A 17348-nucleotide genomic window follows, 5' to 3' on the forward strand; every position below is an offset into this window, starting at 1 on the left:
ATATCTTCAGCTATCCACAAAATTTTGTAGAGCCAGTGGCTGTTTACCCCGCCCATGTTTACATCCTTAAACACTGAAAATTTCAGAAGTGGCATAGGTAACAACAATGTTTAAATATTTATTTTCAACTGATTTGACAAGCTTTTTTAAAAAGTTATTTAACATGTAAGTAAACATGTATGGGCTCCAAACTAGCTGCACAAGAATAGTCATTTTTAAATTTACCAAACGCTTTCCATAAACAGTAAAAATCTGGCTTCTGCCTGAATATTGTAGACCATTTTCACTATAAAAATGTTGAGTTATCATAGCACTTCTAGCAACATTGATTTTGTGCTGTTTTTATTTTTTAAAATTTTTTGGTCCATATTTGACATCACATTCCTGCTAGTGGGTGGTGCAGTATTTTAATTGGGGGGGGGGGGGGGTAGCATTTATTCAATTTTCATAATAAAACTAATTAATGAGAACGTTAATTTTTGTAGAACTCTGACTTCACGTTAGGTAGGTGTTGGCTTTTTGTGACAATAAAGGTGTAAACAATTATTTTTTAAAAATTGTGATGTCATTTATGAACAACCCCTCAAAACAGCTTACAACATTCTAAATTTAACACTCAAAGGAATATATTTTTTTAAAATTTCAGCACAAATTCCAATGCAATTAACATTAAAGGCCCTTGTACCTACTTAAGCGGAAAACTAGAATTACATCCCTTTGTTGTTCATGGGTTGTTTCCCATTAAAACTAATTATTGAATAGCTAATAAATAATGTAATGAGCTGAAATGATCAAAAGAAGAAAAAATACAAGATCAATAGAATGATTAATCTCACTACAGATATATATAATGGTGTATCACACTGAAGTAAGCCTGTCGTTTACAGGTTTTGATAAAAACGTCTTATGCGCAACAGACTACAAATTAATTTAATGTATAACAATTAAAAATGAGATGCATAATTAATAACCTTGATTCATTTTGACCTGTAATTAAATAATCATGTCAATTGACAGTCTGTTTTGATCTACGCTCAACTAAATATTAGTAGACTAGTCTGTTGAACCCAAGTCCTAACATTAAAAATAGGTAACTTTTTTGTAGGGAACAGCTTCAAGTGTAATATGAACTGAAGTGTCATTTTTATAGTTACAAAAACAATTATTTTCTACCAAAATTCACAGGAAAGATAAATATAAGAAAAAAATATATATAATTTAGTAAAACAGTTAACAAAAATAGATGTAAAATTTACTGATAGATTTTTTTTAACTTTTCTGAAAACTGAGTGACTGTTTTTCTTTTAATAAATTTTGTTTTAGTAGACAGAATTTTAAAAATGAAATCATAATAAACCTGATATGAAACTGTGAACACCTCACAACCATGCCACAGTTGAAAGAGATATGGTTCTAGTACACAAATACAGCCAAATCAAACCACACATGAACACACTATTTACATGGGTTTAGATTCATTGGTTTACAGAGTTTAAATAACAAAGGGTAATGAAACAGCCAATAAGAAAAGGCTAGGTTTTTTTTTTTGCTCAGGTTACATGGGTATAGCACAATAATACTGGAGTGTTCTTGGAATTAAGGGGGGAGGGGGGGGTGTTGATCATCAGATGTATTGCTATTGTTTTATGTTTTATTTTTAGGATTATTATTGTGTCCATTTATTGAGGTGTTTGGATTACAAGGGTCATATTTTACTGGTCTGTTATATTTAATGATTCCACAATTTTTTATAAAATTAACTTCCATTCAAAATTTAAAGCTCCATATTAAAATTAACATCTCTTCCAAAATGTGTGAATTTTTTTATTATGGATTACAGGTATGTACAAGTATTAGAATATACAGTATGCAGTGTATTTACAAACTTCAGTGTTTTAGTACAAGGCTGTGGGGTTTAAACAGGATAGAAGATATAACAAACAGTGCTTCGATTAGAAACATTTTTGATTATATTAAATCAAGTAACATTTTTTTTATTAATATTAAATAATTTGCTGAATTAAACATCTAAAAATATATTAACTGAGAAACTAAATTTTGATAAGAAGATAATAAAAAATTGAAGGCAAGATACTGGTAAAATCAGCTTTACACTGTAATCTGAGTTCTACTTCTTATGTGGTGTAGTTCTGCACATACCAAGCTCATTAAGAAAGGTCGATGAACATTTTTTTACAATTTGCTCTTTGCTATGTGAACTTAAACATGGAAATACAACTAATTCTTTTTCAAATGACAATCGTCAGATAACAACAAGATTTAGCAACACATTCATTTTTTGTTAACATTACACTTGCAGAAATAGGAAATATTGCAGCCATTATGTTAAGCTGTGGAAAATTATTTCTGTAACTATAAGACTAACTGGACTGACAAAGACATTTTTATATACAGTATAAGGGAATTAAGACTTCAATACAAATAAATAACTGGAGATGCTGTTTTTTCACAACACTTCTAAGGGTGGTAGAAGATATTTGAACCATGATATGCTTTGAATGAACAGAGAAAGATAAGATTATGGTGGACATGAAAAAAAAATGAAGGGTCAAACTGACCAAGATAAAACAGACATTTATATCACATTTGCCTTTGGTTTTATACAAGATCAGATATAGCTTTCTCTCAGCCAGTAAGTAAATGTTGGACTCAACTGCTGAAGGAAAACAACAAAAAACTAGAACTGGAAAACTTTTCTGGGCCTATCCCCAACTTGATATGGCCTGCTTTAGCTCAGATACAGGTCATGTTGAGTTTTAAGTTATTTACAGGCCACAATGAATTACTGTTAAGTTTTTTTCTCAATAACATACCAGACCAGATTCAGTTAAGCTTATGTGGAAGTCACAACTAAATATGTTTGAATACAATGCAGTTAAATAAAGCCCAACTTTGAAGTCAACTATGACACCCGGAGGGTACTACATAACAAACCTACTGTACGGTTACCTACCATATAAAAACTACAGCTACCTTAAGAAAAACTGCTACCAAAATAAATAAGTTTTTCATTGAGCTGTGACTAAACTAAGATTTAAAAACTATTTTGTACAGCCATATGTCAGATACATAAAACAACTGTCTACATCAACTATGACTAAGATCAGCAATAAATACAAGTAACACCAGGCCAGGTCAAGCTAGCTTGTGTCCAGCCAAGAGTTGAGGTCCCCCCTCTCTTTCAACTTCCTCATGGCTCGGCTGTACCCGTCCTGCAAGTTCTCTCGCAGACCTGAGTCCCTGACCATGGTCAAGTCCTGCGCCATGGTGCCGTTGGCTTCAAACATCTTGGACAGAAGGTCTTGAAGTCTTTCAATTTTATCACCTGACAGGTCAGACAAAACCAGTTATCTCTGATTATCTTAATTACAATTTTAATTAATTACAGATTAAAACTTCAACCAAATGTGTAAAGCAAATTTTGTGACAAGCATGTTTACAGATTTATAAGGCAGACAATAGTCCTAAAAAAGTTGGTATTGCAGGAATGGTACTAAACTGCTAAACTGGGCGCCTCTAGGAAAAAGAAAGCAGGGAAGACTAAGAGAGACAAGGAAGGGCACAACAGTGAATCAGCTGATAGAGGCACGACTGTATGGGGCACTGCTAGGAAAATTGCGGAAGACTGACTTTCTGTGGCGGCTCCATATGTCTTGGACACAAAAGGGAAAAGATGATGAAGGCATAGAGTACCTGTCAAGTCTTTCTCCAAGAACCTGCACCATTTTTCTCTGATGTCCTCAACACAGGTGATGTCGTCCTTCATGTCGGAGGCAGCCAAGTGTATCAGTGTGGGCAGGATCTGGTTTGTCATGATGGTCAGGGCATCTGTCATGTCCTCGTCACACTCAAAGCTCTTCAGTGTTTCATTGTTCACCCTCTAGAAATATTATACATGTTATGTAGCATCACACTCAAAGCTCTTCAGTGTTTCATTGTTCACCCTCTAGAAATATTATACAATGTTATGTAGCATCACACTCAAAGCTCTTCAGTGTTTCATTGTTCACCCTCTAGAAATATTATACAATGTTATGTAGCATCACACTCAAAGCTCTTCAGTGTTTCATTGTTCACCCTCTAGAAATATTATACATTGTTATGTAGCATCACACTAAAAGCTCTGCAGTGTTTCATTGTTCACCCTCTAGAAATATTATACATTGTTATGTAGCATCACACTAAAAGCTCTGCAGTGTTTCATTGTTCACCCTCTAGAAATATTATACATTGTTATGTAGCATCACACTCAAAGCTCTTCAGTGTTTCATTGTTCACCCTCTAGAAATATTATACAATGTTATGCAGCATCACCCTAGAATTTCACAGTTCAATGTTATGTATATTATATAGGCCATCAGAATCTTTTAACAGTAGCTTGTGGTAAGGATGTAACAGCTAGTTTGACATATTTAATATCAGGCTAGTGATAAAGATATAGGATTGTGAGATCAGGTTTTATGTAAAAAAAAAAAAATCCTATTTTAAAATGTGGAAGTGAATAGTTACCTGTAAACTAATCCTCCTAAAGTAGGACAACATCTTAGGGTCAAGCCCACAAGAGCCTAAGTCTTTAGTCAGACCAGGCTCACAGTTGTGAAGGCAAGCCTGGTTAAAGTAAGGCAACGCTTCCTGGTACCTGCACAGACACAACATGTCAATCATCATTACTTCAAGTCATAAACACAACATTAGAAATTATACTATACAGACACATTTCAATCATCATTTGGCCATAAACACAACATTAGAAAATATACTCCATAAACACAACATGTCAATCATCATTGCTTCAAGCCATAAACACAACATTAGAAATTATACTATACAGACGTAATATTTCATCATCATTGCTTCAAGCCATAAACACAACATTAGAAATTATACTAAACAGACACAACATTTCAGTCATCATTACGTTAGGCCATAAACACATTAGAAATTATACTACACAGACACAACCTTTCAATCATCATTGTTAGAAGTCATAAACACAACACTAAAAAATATATTGCACAGACACTTTAATCATCACAGCTGTGAGGACTCATAAACATGCCCCAGGCAAAATCTTGAACAAAAAGTTCAAACACAATGTACTAAAGTATAGCATTAAACTAAAAAGCCTGTGAGTTACCTTTCTGTGCAGTAGGCCTCAATGGCCTTGTTGAACATAAACACAGCTTGCCTGTAGTGGTGGTAGCGTCTGTGCCAAAACTGCAGGGAGATCAAAATTTATTCATTGAGGGAGACAACCCCGGCAAGGGAGTTAACTTGTGAAATGGTGAATTTAGAATATGATGTACTTTTCAGGAAATTTTATTTCAAGCTGGTCTACACTTTCTCAAACACAATAAAGTAGTAATATATCTTTTGGGTACATTTCTGTGATCAGGATTGTGAGATATGCACAATGCCCAGATTTCTTTCTTTGCCCTATTTAGAGTCAAGTACTCACAGAAGACTCAATGATGGCCACCAGACTAAGAGTAATCAAAAACCTTTCAATAATCCAGTAATCAAGTTTACCAGCCAATGTTAGTGTTGTACCCCAGATACCAATCACAGTCGTATAGTTCTGTTTGTTGTTTTTTATTGAAATAAGTTTAAAAAGCCTTTTAAAGAGAATCAAACTATTTGCTTAATGATTTCTTGAACTGGAAGAGTAAACTAGTGATTACCTCATAGTGTTTGATGCCTTCATGCCCGACAGAGTTACACAACTTTTTGTAGACCTCGTGTGCCTGTTGCCTGACACCTTTAAAACTAGAGAAAAAAAATTCTTTAAAAACTAGTGGCGTGAAGAATTTTGAAATTATTAACACAATCTTTCATCTCTACAACTATTAATTAGCAAGAAATATTTTGCTGGAGCTTCACTAAATTGACTGGATCTGCTTTAGAAAATAACTTAAAATGACACAAGCATCTGAAAAAATTGTTGCTTTACTCCATCAAAGAAATATATTCCAGTGCAGGTAATACAATGCAGGTGGTGATAGCAGCCTAAATCCTTAAACCTTTAAACAACAATTAGTGCCCAAGCATTCATCTTTAAACTACCACTACGCAGGTAATGACCACAGCCTAAAAGCTTACACCTTTAAACTACAACAACTAGTACCCAAGCATTCATCTTTAAACTACCACAATGCAGGTAGTGACCAAGCATTAAACCATAAACCTTTAAACTACAACAACTAGTGACCAAGCATTCATCTTTAAACTACGACAATGCAGGTAGTGACCAAGCATTAAACCATAAACCTTTAAACTACAACAACTAGTACCCAAGCATTCATCTTTAAACTACGACAATGCAGGTAGTGACCAAGCATTAAACCATAAACCTTTAAACTACAACAACTAGTGACCAAGCATTCATCTTAAAACTACCACAATGCAGGTGTTGACTTACTTGCTGGCCTGTAGCATCCCACACAGGGCAAACTGCTCACTGAGAATGATCTCAACTGTGTGTATGTCTGCCTGGCAACACAACAGAAACAACACAATGTGGCTCAGCCTTTGGTCTTCCATTGGCAAAAGGTTGCTAGCCAGCCGAGACGCTTCCTTCAGTCTCTTTAATTCATTATCAAACGCCTAGAGAATAGAAAAGAAACATTAGTATATGTCCAAAAACTGTATTGGTAGAATATTAAGAAAAGATAAAAAGTAATATTTAGCAAGAAATGTAGAGGGACCAAGTTTTAAAGAGAAGAAAGAAGTATTAAATAAGTTGGTACAAAGAGAAGGGAGGTTCAAGAAGAGACAGGTGCAAGAGAAGAGAGTCTTATGAAGAGATAGGTACAAAGTGAAAGGTTAGAATGTTCAAGAGGGGACAGGTACAAGGGAAGAGAGGTTAATAAAGAGATAGGTACAAAGAGAAAGGAGGTTCAGGAAGAGACAGGTACAAAGAGAAAGGTTAGAAGGAGACAGGTACAAGAGAAGAGAGGTTAATGAATAGATAGGTACAAAGAGAAACGAGCTTCAAGAAGAGAGAGGTTTATGAAGCAACAGGTGTACCTTAGGAAGCACTTCTTGTGGGTTATTGCAGGTGATGTTGGTGACTGCAGTTAAAGTGCTGCCCAATGACAGCTGGGCATGCTGGTCTGCCAGTCGAACAACCGCAGAGTTGACCGGTCGTATTGTCTCTCCTGACTGACCTTCAAGTACACATTTTGGACACAAACATGAGGAACCAAATTAACCAAGTAAGATTGAAGGAAAAAAGAAATTGTATTCACTAAGGCAGTAAATGCTTATTGGCTGAGACACTGTAAATGTTAGATTCACCTGATAGCTCAACAGAAAAAAACAAGCCCCTATCAATAAGACTGTGCAATCATGTACTTAAACAGGATGTTTAGGCCTTACTAATTATCCTACACACACATAACCCAAGAATTGCAGCAATAAAATTTTTGTAAAAAAAGTTGTGGCAATAGCTTTACAAAAAAAAGGTCATATGTAAAAGAAGTGACAACAGCTACACTACAGGTGTGAGAGAAAAGTAGTGGCAATAGCTATACAACAGATGGACATATATAGAAGTTGATAAACAAAAGATGTGACAATAGCTATATTACAGAATGTGTGAGAGAAAAGTTGTGGCAATAGCTTATACTAGCAGAAGCAGTTCATACCTGGCCTCTGTTCACCAGTGACAACGACATCAGGGTCGTCAGCCCCTGACCTGGTCTGAGTGTCATGATCCACGTTTCTCAAGACGACAGACGCAGCAGCGGCCGCACTAGACTTCCTCTTCTGCTCCTCGTCCCACAGGTGGAGCTCCTGTCTGAACAGAGTGTTGTCCTCCTCCACAAACTGGCGCAGGTCCGTGGGCAGGGACGGCAACGTTTGGATCAAGTTGATGGAATCACCTGTTGTCACAGCAGAATACATCGGTTCATTTTTCTGATGTTTTAATCAGGGATTTAGATAATTACAATATGTCTGACCACCAATGCAGTCAGTCACTTAAAAATTTAGCTACATGGTTTATTTCTAAAAATTGTGTTGTAGAATTTTCCAAAGGGCAGCAGTGTAATTAGAATAGATCATACAAGGTGACAGAAACAGGTGAACTCTACTTCACCTGCCCATTTGGAGCACCATGTCTGAAAATGCGCTTTAAATATTTGTACTGCCTACCTTCTGCAAGAGATGAAACTTGGAACTACTTAACTTATCCAGGGATAAATCTAGCTTTCATTTCAATAGAAACACATCCTACTTTACCTTGACCAGTGTCCAGTCGGGATTTGTCCACATACATCAGACAGTAGGCGCTGGCATTGTGGAAACCCCCCACACTCTCCTTGTGCATTTCCTCCAGCGACGACTCGGACACGGTGATGTCGTTAAACTTGAGCCAGCGGCCCCGACCGTCGTCGTAGATGAAAGACCAGTAGTGCCCAGACACAGCCTGCCCCTCGTGGACTAGCACAGCATGAAGATGGTAAGGATACTTTGAGGATGAAAGAGATCAGCAACATACAAGCTACTGCCATGAATCAAGTGCTAAGTCTTAACTTATAACTTCAAACAAGGGCATAACTGCTAGAACTTAAGTGTTGTGGTGGGAAAATGTAACATTATGACATACTTTGAGGATGAAAGAGATCAGCAACATACAAGCTACTGCCATGAATCAAGTGCTAAGTCTTAACTTATAACTTCAAACAACGGCATAACTGCTAGAACTTAAGTGTTGTGGTGGGAAAATGTCACATTATGACATACTTTGAGGATGAAAGAGATCAGCAACATACAAGCTACTGCCATGAATCAAGTGCTAAGTCTTAACTTATAACTTCAAACAACGGCATAACTGCTAGAACTTAAGTGTTGTGGTGGGAAAATGTCACATTATGACATACTTTGAGGATGAAAGAGATCAGCAACATACAAGCTACTGCCATGAATCAAGTGCTAAGTCTTAACTTATAACTTCAAACAATGGCATAACTGCTAGAACTTAAGTGTTGTGGTGGGAAAATGTCACATTATGACATACTTTGAGGATGAAAGAGATCAGCAACATACAAGCTACTGCCATGAATCAAGTGCTAAGTCTTAACTTATAAAAACTTCAAACAACGGCATAACTGCTAGAACTTAAGTGTTGTGGTGGGAAAATGTCACATTATGACATACTTTGAGGATGAAAGAGATCAGCAACATACAAGCTACTGCCATGAATCAAGTGCTAAGTCTTAACTTATAACTTCAAACAACGGCATAACTGCTAGAACTTAAGTGTTGTGGTGGGAAAATGTCACATTATGACATACTTTGAGGATGAAAGAGATCAGCAACATACAAGCTACTGCCATGAATCAAGTGCTAAGTCTTAACTTATAACTTCAAACAAGGGCATAACTGCTAGAACTTAAGTGTTGTGGTGGGAAAATGTCACATTATGACATACTTTGAGGATGAAAGAGATCAGCAACATACAAGCTACTGCCATGAATCAAGTGCTAAGTCTTAACTTATAACTTCAAACAACAGCATAACTGCTAGAACTTAAGTGTTGTGGTGGGAAAATGTCACATTATGATGTGATGGGGGATGGCGTGGCCTAGCGGTAGAGCGCTAGATGGATTATGTGAAAGTCTCGAGTTGGAATCTGGGTTCAAGTCAGTAGAACATCCCTGAGTTCACCCACCTCTAATAGCTACCTAACTCGCATTAGGGAAAGTAAAGGCGGCTAGACATAGTACTGACCACACTCTACTTCACTTGTCCCATTGGCCTTTAGGTTTGAAAAGTTAACTTAAAATTAACTATTTATTGTGTGATGACTAAACTTCTATTTACTTAACATGTTCACTGTTGTTAGATTATATTACATATTTCAACATTTACCTTCATCATATACTCATCGGAGTACATCCCATCCAGTTTTCCTTCAAGAACTGAGATATTTCTCTGAAGTTCTGGAAGACAAGAAATAAACTGTGAATGTTTTATGAACATAATATACCAGCAAACTATATGCCTGGAACTACCATAACTTGTGATAACTACCCTGTAACTACCCCACCATGTAGTAACTCCCTGTAACTATTCTATTATTTGTAACTACTGAACCACTTGGTTACCAGTGAATACTCCACCACTTCATAACACTCACCTAACCTCTCTAAGCACCAGGTAATACTAACCATGATGTCTAACTACCACATAACACTATCTAACCTAACCCATCTAACCACCATGTACCACACCTTAACTGACCAATGCCCTGTAACTACCATGTAACTGACCAATGCCCTGTAACTACCAGAAAACTGACCAATGCCATGTAACTACCATGTAACTGACCAATGCCCTGTAACTACCATATAACTAACCTAACCCCTCTACCAGATAACTGACCAATGCCCTGTAACTACCATATAACTGACCAATGCCCTGTAACTACCATGTAACTGACCTCTGACATCAGTCTCCACCTCCTCCCTCCACCTCTTCAGACAGTCCTGTAGAACCTTCAGCTCCTCTGTGGTCACACTCCGCGGGTGTGGATCAAAAAGCGAGCTGGCCGGCTGGACAACAGGGAGGCTGGCCGTGAAAGACACATTGGTGCCTGGCATCACCACACTCGAGGGCATCAGCGTGGCATCAAACTCTACCTGCACCGAGGAGTCTTTGAACTTTTTGGCCTCAGGGACAGGAGAGGAGGAGAGAGTGGAGGATGTGGTCTTGGACTGGATGCCACGGTCAGAGCCGCATGGGACAGTGGCGCCACCCAGTTCTGACAGTGGCTGGGTGGTTGGGGTCAGCGTCAAGTCAATGGACATCGTCACACTCTGAGATGCCCTGTCAAAAAATGATTTTAAAATGTGATAGAATAAATTACTGAATTATCTGGTAAATTCTCACATAAAAAAACGTTAACATGAATTGGTAAAAGAAATTTTTTTTTATTAAAATGTAATGGTTTTGAGTTGCATTGAAAATCTTTTCTATTAACAAGCTGTTATATTTACACAAAACGAAGAAACAAAAAAAAAAGAATTGCTTCTGATATAATAAAATAATAAAGCAGCACAATAAATATATAAATATAACTTTAAATAAAAACATTGACAATAGAAATAAAGTATTATACAAGTCAGATGAAGCTTACAACACATTAATTGCATTAAACAAAAATTTACCATAATTTTCAAAACTGACCTGGAACACAAAATGGGAGATTCCATTTCAATATCATTAGGGTGTTGAGGGGTTGAAGGTCTAAGCAGTGGTTCTTGGGTAGGGGAGCTCTCAGCAAACTCTAGTGCATATTTCAAAACATCAGGAAGGGGATATCGTTTGTTACTTGACCCGTAGTTCACAAACCTAGTTTAACAAATTAAATGTATAAAGAAAAGTTTTTAAATCACTGATCAAATCAATTTCTAAAACTTGAGCCAACTCATATTTCTTGAATACACATTTCTAGCCTGCTTAAAACGTATCTAGTTTTGCTGTATCTAACTTTTCTAACAAGCCCATAACTTATCTAATTTGACAATACATTTATTTCTCTAGCATGCTTACAAGTGTCGCTGTAAATAAATAACTTCTCAGATCTGCCTATAATGAATCTAACTTGACTAAAACTTACTTGTCTAGCCTGGCCTGCAGGCTACTAAGTTCATCTTTTAATTTTCTCGCCTCTTCTCGTTTCTGTCTTGTAACTGTTTTATTACACTCCAAATACCTGCATAAAAAATTACAAAATCAATGCACTGAAAACTTGCCTGATACTGAAATTACAGCCCATTTATTACTGCTGTTACCATAATGCATATGTGGTTCCATCTAGCAACCAAACCTGTTCACTGATCTTTCATCTCTCACACAGGAGTTTGTTTTTTTTCAACATACCACCACTTGCCTCAATACCTATACTTTACACTGTCTTAAGTTTTCTTTTTAACCATTTTGTTACTTACTGACTGCAACAGTAAAATCTAAAAAAAAAACAAAAATTTACCCTGAACGAATCTCAGCTTGATAATTCCCTCCCAACATTTAGCTAGTTAAAGCTCAGCTTACCTATCAACATAAATAACAGGAGGAAATGAGAGCTCTTGGTGGATCTTCTCTGCTCGGTTTAGCTGCTGGTTGAAGCCAAAGCGAGACAACTCAAAGGTCAGCACGACCGGCAAATGTGTGAACCAAATCTACAGACAAAACAAGTCAGGGTAAACACAATGATGATGCTAAGTGACCAACATTTAAATCAAGTCTATGGTATAACATTTTTTTTTTAAATATAATTGTTCCTGATACTAAAACTGGAAATTCTAAAGATCAGCTGAATGAAAAAAGATATTTTCTTTAAACTTGCTGAATGTTTTCTTACATTCATAATACCACTTTTTAAATTGTCAGGTGGACAAAACAATATATCAATTAGTATTGAGATTAATAGTACTGCAAAGCCAAACACAGATAAAATACTTGTTCTGAATATTAACATAAGAAATAAATACAAGCACCATAGCGGTTTATGATCAGCGTAGTTAAATATAATTTTCTCTTAAGCTAGGGTCATGTGTTGTTTTTAGTATTAAAACAAGGGACGGCGTGGCCTAGCGTTCGAATCAGGGTTCAAATCAGTGGAACGTCCCTGAGTCCACCCAGCTCTGATCTCTGTTGGGCATAGTGCTGACCACACTATCCCTTTATATGCCTAGGTCTATGACTCAGATGAACTGTATTTCATCTGCGCCAAGTGTCTTGGGCACTAACGGGATTAAGAAGAAGAAGTATTAAAGCACCTCAGTAATATTAGTAAGGATGAGTAACAAGATATTTGGCTATGATCAGCAAGTGTTGGGATCAATCCACTATGGCCTGTTGTTATGACAACCAGCTACTGTAAGGTTCAAACTACCCACCTCTTGTCCAGACTTCTGGCTGGAATCTCCACTAATGGTCTCTATTTCACCCTGGGCTGTGGTGGCCTCTAGACTTTCATGCAGGTCATGGAAGCCAACAACATTCAAAGGGTACTGGCCAAAGGTCACTTCCTGTGTAAACATTTTACCTGGGAGGGAAAATGATAATCACATCAATCGTCAGTTGCACTTAAAAACATCAATCACAGGTCAAACTGTCACAACATCAATTACACATCAAAACATCAATGAAAGACCATAATGCAATTACATTTTAAAATATCAATCACACGTTATCATAGAAAATTAACACAAATCACAGTATAAGTCAATGACAAAACACCAACCATTGGCAGAAACGTCAATCACACATCAAATTAAAACTCACCCTCATGGAAACCTTCAGCTTTGTACTTCCCCTGAAAGAGCTGGTGGACGGGATTCTCTACGCTGAAACAAAGTGTTAGTTAAGTTTAAGAATTTTAATATAAATATTTATCAATGACCACACATTAAATAGAAAGAAGCAGAATTTTGTTTAAAAGTCTGCCTAATTAACTTCAAATGTGCAAACTCAAACATGATGCTAAGCAATCCCCAATTCTCATTAAAATAAACAAACATCCTCAAATCAACTGGTCAACGTCTCACCTCTGTGAAGCAGGTGAACTGAAAGCATCCTCCAACCAATCCAGGAGCTTGTGTTGAAACTCACTCACATCCTAGGAGTTTATAGGTTTAATAATGTAATTCTGGAGTCCATTTTACATAACATTAAGTTTAATGATTTCATGGAGAAGTTTATCAAATGATTGGTTATTTTGGATTAAATAATATAATGGAGGAGTTTAATGATCTAATGGAGGAGTTTACGGAGTTCTTAGTTTATTTGGTTTAATTTTGGGGTTAACTGAAGCAATAAAATATTTGGTTTTACAATATAATGTAAGAGGTGATGTAGCTGGCTTTGTTGCTGAAAGTAGGCAAATTAATTAAATATTTAGTCAGTTTATTTTATCTACCATAGTTTCAAAACCCAAACATATTATAAATCATGACAGATACTTTACCTGCTGCCCATCCAAGACTGTCGTGGCAGATGCTTCTTTTAAAATATCTACAGCTTTACTTGGGTCCACATACTTGCGATGTGATCCAACCATAAAGGCAAACAAGTGACGCAGCTCAGTGACAAACCGAAGATTTCTGGCGACCTGAAAATTTAATATTTTTCTAAAATAAAAGCCACGCAATTTAAAACTAGAAAATTTCTGTTCTATTTTACAATGCTCTAGGAATACAAATACTCAACAACAAGAACTTATGTAACAACACTATTTGTAAAAGAGATATCACCTCTCCTTCTGTTACTGGCCGCTGTTGGTAATGGAGCACAATCTCTCGAAATTTTCTAATGTGAAATAAAGACTGAAATAAGATATCAATGTTTTTAGTCCGGTTGATTTACAGTATTCTTTTACAATTTGCTGCCTTAGTCACAGTCATTACCTCTATTGTATGTTACCAGATTTTGTATGAATCTGGTGAATATTTAAAAAAGTCATTTTAAAAAGTACAGATTTGTAACTGATGTATTGCTGTTGTAACTCATATGAGCTGAATAACAACAGTTGAAGCACCAGATAAAATAATATAGCAATATCAACATGATATGATGTTTGTCTCCTTAATCCATCCATCAAACTATGAGTGTTGCCTAACAAAGATACTCTCAATGCAATCAAAAAAGTAAAAATATAAATTTTTGTCAATACAAAGTAAAAAAGAAATACATTTTATCAGATCACCCATTCAATGTGGTATTTCACCTTTTCTGTGAGTACTGCATTTGAAGGAATTGTGTGGTCTAATATAGAATTCACCTAATTTCACCTTATTGTATTACAGTAAGTGGCAATAAGGCAAAATCATAGTATTTGTAAATTAAAGTTTCCAAGTTGCCTAAGCAATTCCAGAATAAATTATTTCAAAACAACTAATGCAGTGACTGACCTGGATCACAGCACTAAACCAACAAGTATTGCCCACATTCTTCAGCCCCACTGGCCACCCATCTACACGTTTGCGCTCATAGGGGTTTAATGGATCAATAAACCAGAGCTCTCCTCGTTTCCTTTTTGTTGTTCCTTTACTTTCCGCAATACTGGCTTCCAAAACTCTACATGAATAAAGTAAGGTATCCTAGTTAGAGCTGCTGGACTAACTTCCTAAACTAAAAATTAAAATGATAAAACATAGGAATTACACATTCTAGTTAAAGTCCAACACCAGGAGTATTCAAAACATGAAATAATTACATTTGAAAAAAAGACTATTCGGAAATACAATTTTGAAAACTGAACTGAGCCAAGTTCATCAACAAGTAAAATTGCTATAAAAGCTTGACACCAATGGTAACACAAACCTGCTGATATCTTGCTCCTCTCGACTTATTTGACCACCCAAAATGCCTTGTGGATCTCTTGTCAGATCAATGTACTCTGAGTAAAATATTTTTCAAAAAATCAGTATAAAAGATATAAGAAGCAAAAGCACCACATATACAAATACAACACAATTAAAACCAAAGGTAGTGTTATCCAGCTGTTTTTACCTTATTGCTTAAAAAAGTTAGAGCTATGCTAAGGGCCAAGGTGAGGGTAAAAATCGTGCACACAAAAAAATAATAATTTCACAAGCAATGTGTCTGCATTTTGTATAAAAAGATGAAATAATTAAATGAATTATTTATTTTAGATTTTTTTAAATGGAATCCTTTGTAATGGTTACTTACCATCTGTGGCTTGCTTAGCACTAACAGTAGACATGGCTACTTGTTTCTGTGCATCAGGTGAAGATGAATGCCCAGGTAAAGCATCCACCTGGTCTTCAGACTTGACATTGGTCTGACGAGTTCTGTTCTGCTCAAATTTTATTGGACGATAAATTAGTAAAATATCTTAGGTCTAAAATGTTTGTTTACTAACCTTAGCACATGAAACACATTAACTACATAGCACAACAAAAGAGCAGAAAAGAGGTAAAAAGTTAATTAAATACAACAAAGGCAAGTAAAACTAAAATTTTCTACATTGAGAATGAGAATTATACTTTTACTTAATTTAAAGACTGAAAATCAGATATTAAATTAATAATTTCAAGTACTTTTGGCGGTTTTCCCTTGGCCAGGGAAATATCATCCCCAATGATTGTTGTTACAACATCCTCCAGCTTGTATGTGCCATCAGTACGCAGGCATGCCTTTATGGCCTCTTCAATAATGTTATCCGGGGCTCCTGTCACTTCCTTGATCTTTGCTAAAGAGGATTCCTCACGAGTTCTCTAGTGATTATATAGGAACAAATCTTTATTCTGATGCCTATCTATTTAGCGAATAAACTTTATTTATTTTCATTTATCATTCTGATAACATAGACAAATATAATCTTCTTAATAAAGGAGTGTTACTGGTAGTTAACTAAAATGGTTTGCTAATGTCAATGTGAACACTATGCATAACCCCAACCCTAGTCCTATCATACACCTAACCCTAATTTCTATCCATAAAGTTAGTATCTAGTACTAGTATCAAAGAGACTAATTACTAGCTTAGACTTTAGAGTTGACTAGATCTAGATCTAGATCTAGATCTCTTTAGCCGTTAGCCTAGCCAAGCTATGTGTACATGTAGTGTACAAGCTAGAGAGGTGACTGTAGATGTAAAGTGCAGTAGAGAGTGTGTGTAGTGTAGTGTAGACTGTAGACAGAGTGTAGTTGTGTATATGTGTAAAGAAAGAGAGACTGTCACTAGGTAGCTACAGTAGCTAGAATCTAGATCTAGATCTAGATTCTAGATCTGACTAGAAATGTAGAATCTGGTCTTGGGTGATTTGTTGATGAGTCTCTCTCTAGCAGCCTAGCTAGACTTTAATTTAAGTTAGAATAGATGTTTTGATCTAGAGTCTAGATATCTACTCTAGATCTAGTACTAGACTTAGACTAGTAGACTGAGTCTTAGTCTTAGCTTAGAGTCTCAGACTTATTAATACTTTACTTAGTCAGTAGTCAGTAGTGAGTCTCTCTCTCTCTCTTTAGTCAACTCTAGTGACCTATTCTCTAATCTAGTCTTCATTCTTCAATCTTCATCAATCTTCATTCTTCAACAATAGACACTAGATCTAGTCTAACGGCTGTACAATTTAGGTGAAATCTGGAGCCAGCATAAAACCACATTCTGATGCACTAATTTTATTAAAAATCGCAATTTAAAACATACCTGCCCGGCTCTAAGTGGAATCGGCGACTGTTCCACAGTCATTCTGTTATGTGTGAAAGTGTAAGAATGGTGCCGAAGATGGCGACCATCAAAACATTGTAGGCTGTTACTTTAACTTTTTATACTGAATGGGATTTCCCCCAAAA

General features: G+C 36.1%; 1 protein-coding gene across 1 annotated transcript; it reads right to left on the bottom strand.

The window, feature by feature from the left end:
- Positions 1–452: 452 nt before the first annotated feature.
- LOC131958623 (ubiquitin carboxyl-terminal hydrolase 25) lies at positions 453–17306 on the bottom strand. The gene is made up of 24 exons (XM_059323754.1): positions 17203–17306; positions 16092–16268; positions 15721–15847; positions 15352–15427; positions 14940–15105; positions 14283–14354; positions 13997–14140; positions 13578–13648; positions 13315–13376; positions 12927–13075; positions 12079–12206; positions 11645–11740; positions 11212–11376; positions 10466–10851; positions 9895–9965; positions 8263–8491; positions 7668–7904; positions 7048–7187; positions 6440–6624; positions 5703–5787; positions 5159–5238; positions 4531–4660; positions 3715–3901; positions 453–3346 (listed from the first exon to the last, which is right to left on the bottom strand). Exons 1-24 carry the CDS (start codon positions 17242–17244, stop codon positions 3162–3164), a joined length of 3390 nt encoding a protein of 1129 aa, XP_059179737.1. The 5' UTR covers positions 17245–17306; the 3' UTR covers positions 453–3161.
- Between the last annotated feature and the right edge of the window lie 42 nt (positions 17307–17348).

The sequence above is a fragment of the Physella acuta genome, unplaced genomic scaffold (genome assembly GCF_028476545.2).
Source record: "Physella acuta isolate Inbredline_101_S28 unplaced genomic scaffold, ASM2847654v3 ptg001346l, whole genome shotgun sequence".
NCBI classification, from domain to species: Eukaryota; Metazoa; Mollusca; class Gastropoda; family Physidae; genus Physella; species Physella acuta.

Bases quoted from the DNA above. Each gene is read 5' to 3' on its own strand.
- LOC131958623 (XM_059323754.1), bottom strand. From the start codon at position 17,244: ATGACTGTGGAACAGTCGCCGATTCCACTTAGAGCCGGGCAG. The intron at 13,649-13,996 runs GTAAAGTATCTG...ATAAACTCCTAG, and splicing joins CAGTCTTGGATGGGCAGCAG to GATGTGAGTGAGTTTCAACA. The intron at 13,377-13,577 runs GTGAGACGTTGA...ACTTTGTTTCAG, and splicing joins AGTTCACCTGCTTCACAGAG to CGTAGAGAATCCCGTCCACC.